Here is a 5,000-nt window from a genome sequence, read left to right on the forward strand (position 1 = left end):
TACTACTACTACTACTACTACTAATAATAATAATGATTATTATGATGATGATAATGACAATGATGATGATGATGATGATGATGATGATGATGATGATAATGATACTACTACTAATAATAATAATTCGACAATTGGAATATCGACGGCTTGAAAGTTTACGGAAGAAACCGTAAATCTGATAATTAATGTTTTATTCACTATGATAATTATTCGATCTGAAATGAACAAGATTACTTAACAATCACTGAGATATTCAAATACGCTGAAATGTCTGAGCAAATGAAAAGAAAAGCATCAAAATAAAGGACTAAACTAAACTTACTTCTGTGGCGGGTTTCCGTAAACTATGAACTCTTGAAACTGAACTCGACGGCTTAACACTGCTGAAACTAGTTGACTTAAACTACTGAAACTGGTTAGCGACGGACTTAAGCCTTAGTTACCTAAATGAATTCTCTTAAAATGTCAATCAAATCTTTGTGCGTTTCGGGTAATAATTACCTAATCAGTTCTGTCGCCGTAACCACAGTAATAATAAAAAAAAAAAAAAAAAAAAAAAAAAAAAATAATAATAATAATAATAATCGGCTTAGCTCATTAAGTGTTTGTTACCCTTTATCTACTGCATTGGTAAAAAAAAGAGGTTCTAAATGTTAGTTCCACCTTGTCACCCACAGAGGGATCACATGAGATAGCATTGCGCCTGCGTGAACTCAGTGCGTTGTTGCCTTCGTGGTGAACGGATTGTCTTTTATGTCCTGCGAAAAAACTTGGTTTTTGCCACGCAATGCCGCCTGCTTCGCCCACTAAAACATCGAAAGAAATTCATGTAGAGATCCACCCGGTACCAGGAGAGAGACCTTCCACCTCTTCGAAACGCGGCAATGACAAAGACGGGAAAAAGGTCATAATTGACTCCTGTCAAAACGATGAAGACATGGCGAGCACTAAGATCAGTGCTTTGCAAAAATCTATGGAACAAGGTTTTTCTCGGATGGCCGAGTCGTTGACCACGGCCCTAACACAAACCCTTGAGAGGTATGTGCGTGAGGAGGTCACCGAGGGTGACTTAAACGACAATGAATTGTCAAAGCCCTCACAAGACAAACCCAGCCAGAAGGCGGGCAAATCGTCTTCATCGAGCGAGCAGATGGATGTTGATGCCTCGGTCAATGACCTTTTGTCTGATAACACAGAGCATGGCAATGTAAGGCAACTTGAAGTCGAAGAATCAGTTGGAGACTTCCTTAAAATTGTTCCAATTGACCTGAAGTCGGAGGAGACGGGACCTCCCATTCATGAAGAGCTCGCTAAAATTGTGACGCGTCTCGTGCGAGACGGCATGCTAGAAGAACGGCTGCAAGACAAGATAAACAAATATCCGCAGCCGGAAAACTGTGAAGGAATAACAAAAGTTCGAGTTAACCAACTGATTTGGGATAATCTCAGCTCCACCATCAGGTCGCAAGACTTGAAATCCCAAAAAGTGCAAACGTCTATCGTTAAGGGTATGACAGCTCTTGCTCGCGTCACTGACGCCATCTTGAAACGAGTTAATGAGATAAATGGCGGGAAAGTGCTCGCTCAAGAGGCAATAGACAGCCTTTCTCTTTTGGCACATGCAAATACCGAGCTTAATAATAGAAGGAAAAAGCTCATAAAACCGGACTTGCACTCGGATTACAAACACCTTTGCTCAGCGTCTACAACAGTGACAGCTGAACTCTTCAGAGATGACTTGTCGAAGCAAGTCAAACATATCTCCGAAGTAAACCGTGTTGGCCGGAAAGTAACTACTTACACCGTCACTCGTCATAAACGCCCGACCCCCTCTAACTTTGGGTACAAAACCCAATCGTCTGGTGCCAGAGGAAAATTTTTTTTGAGCAAGAGGAAGTCAGAAGCATTTTTTAGGCTGGCGACAGACCGCTAGTCGCGGTCCAGCCACTCAGAATTCAGACAAGTATCCCAAGTCGAAGGGTCAAAGCAAGTAAACAAAGCTTCTGACGACTTACCTGAGGTAAGTCAAAAGTTGTGCCTTGTAGAACCAGTAAAAAGAAGACTGGAGGGTATAGGCTCATTCTCAATTTGAAGAATGTAAATCAATATATTAGCAACCATCATTTTAAAATGGAAAGCTTAACTTCAGCAATTTTGCTTATGACACCTGGATGTTATATGGCATCTGAAGACTTGCAAGATGCATATTATTCGGTTCAAATCAATGAGAAATGCCAAAAATATTTGAAGTTCTCCTGGCGGGGGGGATTATTTCAGTTTACTTGCCTCCCTAATGGTCTTGCTTCTGCTCCCCGACTTTTTACTAAATTGCTTAAGCCTGTCTACTCCACCTTAAGGCAAATGGGATACACAAATTTGGGCTATATTAATGATTCATACTTGCAAGGGCCCTCTTTTGATGAATGCACTAATAATGTTCAGGACACTGTCCACCTTTTCACCAAAGTGGGTTTTCTTCTAAATCAAGAGAAATCAATTCTTGCACCCAGCCATGAATTAACATTTTTGGGCTTTATCTTCAACTCACTCACGATGACAGTGAGACCAACACCAGAGAAAGCTGGAAAACTGAAACAGAAATGTTCAGCTCTACTGACAAAAACTCATGTTTCAGTTCAAAATGTCTCAGAAGTGATAGGCTTAATGGTTTCTATGTTCCCTGGTGTTGAATATGCACAGCTTTTCTATAGACGTTTAGAAATAGACAAAATCAAAGCTCTGAAAGAAAGAAGGGGCAACTACAACTCAGTAATGATATTGTCAGATACCTCAGTTATAGACCTCAAATGGTGGATCAAAAATGTTGAGAGCTCATTTAAGTGGATATCCCATGGAGATCCATTACTCTCCCTGAATTCTGATGCCTCAAAAAAAGGGTGGGGGGCAGTGTGCAAGGGAGATAAAGCAGGAGGTCGCTGGACTGTAACTGTGTCTGTCACATCAATGAGTTAGAAACACTTGCTGCTTTTTTTGCTTTGAAATCATTCTGCCACTCAATGAAAAATTGTCATATTAACCTCCACATAGATAATACCACTGCGGTCTCTTACATAAATGCCATGGGTGGCACTCATTCTTTGGAATGTAATAAGATTGCACGAGAAATTTGGACATGGTGTATCCAGAGAAATATCTGGGTGACAGCAATCTCGTTACCAGGTAAAGAAAATGTTGAGGCTGATAGGGAATCTAGAACATTTAATGATAACACAGAATGGTCTCTCAAGGAAAATATTTTTCACAGCATTGTTGAGACCTATGGCATGCCATCCATTGATCTTTTTGCATCTAGAATTAACAGAAAAGTTCCCAGTTACGTGTGATGGAGGCCAGACCCTGAGGCACAATTTGTGGATGCTTTCTCTTGCTCTTGGTCTCAAGAACAATTTTATGCTTTCCTCCCTTTTAGCCTGATACTTCGTTGTTTAAAGAAAATCGAAATGGAGGAAAGGGAAGGGATCATCATTGTTCCAGTCTGGCCAACCCAGCCCTGGTATCGGAAGCTGATGAGTCTTTTAGTCGAGACGCCCAGACTGTTACCAGTGACAAGAGGGACATTGTATCTTCCAAGCAAGCCCAGTCAACCACATCTCATGGAGGGCAAACTGAAACTAGTTGCATGCAAGTTATCGGGGAATCCCTTACGAAGCAAGGCATTTCTGCAGAAGCTACCAAGATAATCCTCAAGTCGTGGAGGAAAGGCACATCTAAACAGTACCAATCCTATTACAAAAAATGGCTTGACTTCTGTCATAGAGAACAGACTAGTACAGTTCGCCCCTCTTTAGCCCAAGTCATAGAATTTCTACTGACTTTATTTAACGATGGTCTTAGTTATAGTAGCCTTAATACTGCTCGCTCAGCACTTTCTTCGATACTGCCCTCAATAGATGGTATCCCAGTTGGGCAACATCCTTTAGTTATTAGGTTTCTAAAGGGAGTATTTGAATCTCGCCCAGCGATGCCTCGTTATACAGCAGTTTAGGATGTACACCAAGTTCTTGATTATTTAAAGACTTTGTCCCCTGTTAATGAGATTTCTCTCAAGAGTTTATCGTTGAAGCTCACAATGTTATTAGCTCTAGTCACTGCTCAAAGGGGACAATCCCTTCTTTTTCTCAATGTGGACAGCATGATAAATTCTGGCTCCTCTATAGCATTCAGACTTCAAGAGCAGGTTAAACAGTCCTAACCAGGGTCCAAGGGTATGGTGATTGAACTTAAATCATTCACAGATCCACGAATTTGTGTTGTGACCACTCTTAAGGAGTATTTGACTAGGACAAAGTTCGCAAAGGAGACTCGTTCATGTAGTTATGTCAAACCGTATGGTCCAGTGTCTAGAGACACGATCAGTCGTTGGGTTAAGTTTGTATTACAAAGTTCAGGCATTGATGTAAACATTTTCAAGCCTCATGGCATAAGGTCAGCTTCTACTTCTAAGGCAAAGCTGAGTGATATTCCATTAGCAGATATTCTTGACAAGGCTGGATGGAAGTCAGAATCCACCTTTGCTAAATTCTATGACAAAAAGATTGTGGAAGACACGTTTGCCAATAAAGTTTTACAGTAATGTATTCACTTGTGTGAAATTACTTACTACTAGCCTGTCCATCTGTCTTTAAAGTCTCATGTGATCCCTCTGTGGGTGACAAGGTAGAACACAAAAGTTGAACGAGACTTACCGGAAGTTGAAGTTCGACTGGGATTCCACCTTTGTCACCATACACAGAGGGATTACATGCCCACCCTTGGACCCACCCTGTTACTTCCTTCTTACGATGCACATGGCTAGTGCTTTAAAGACTGAGTTCACGCAGGCGCAATGCTATCTCATGTAATCCCTCTGTGTATGGTGACAAAGGTGGAATCCCAGTCGAACTTCAACTTCCGGTAAGTCTCGTTCAACTTTTGTATTTATTTGGGAAAAGAACAAAGATGAAACGAGTCTTGTTTTCCGCCAGGGAGTTTCAACTGTA

At 41.1% G+C, this 5,000-nt stretch overlaps 2 protein-coding genes across 2 annotated transcripts in view; both read left to right on the forward strand.

Moving 5' to 3' along the window:
• Positions 1-5,000, forward strand: part of LOC138023367 (uncharacterized) — a 157,271-nt gene that overhangs the window by 16,015 nt on the left and 136,256 nt on the right. The gene's annotated exons all lie outside the window — the stretch shown is intronic.
• Positions 788-1,933, forward strand: LOC138024679 (uncharacterized). Its single transcript, XM_068871890.1, has one exon. The coding sequence runs from the start codon at positions 788-790 to the stop codon at positions 1,931-1,933; it is 1,146 nt and encodes a 381-aa protein (XP_068727991.1).

This window comes from Montipora capricornis, chromosome 11 (assembly GCF_036669925.1).
Source record: "Montipora capricornis isolate CH-2021 chromosome 11, ASM3666992v2, whole genome shotgun sequence".
Classification (NCBI taxonomy): Eukaryota; Metazoa; Cnidaria; class Anthozoa; order Scleractinia; family Acroporidae; genus Montipora; species Montipora capricornis.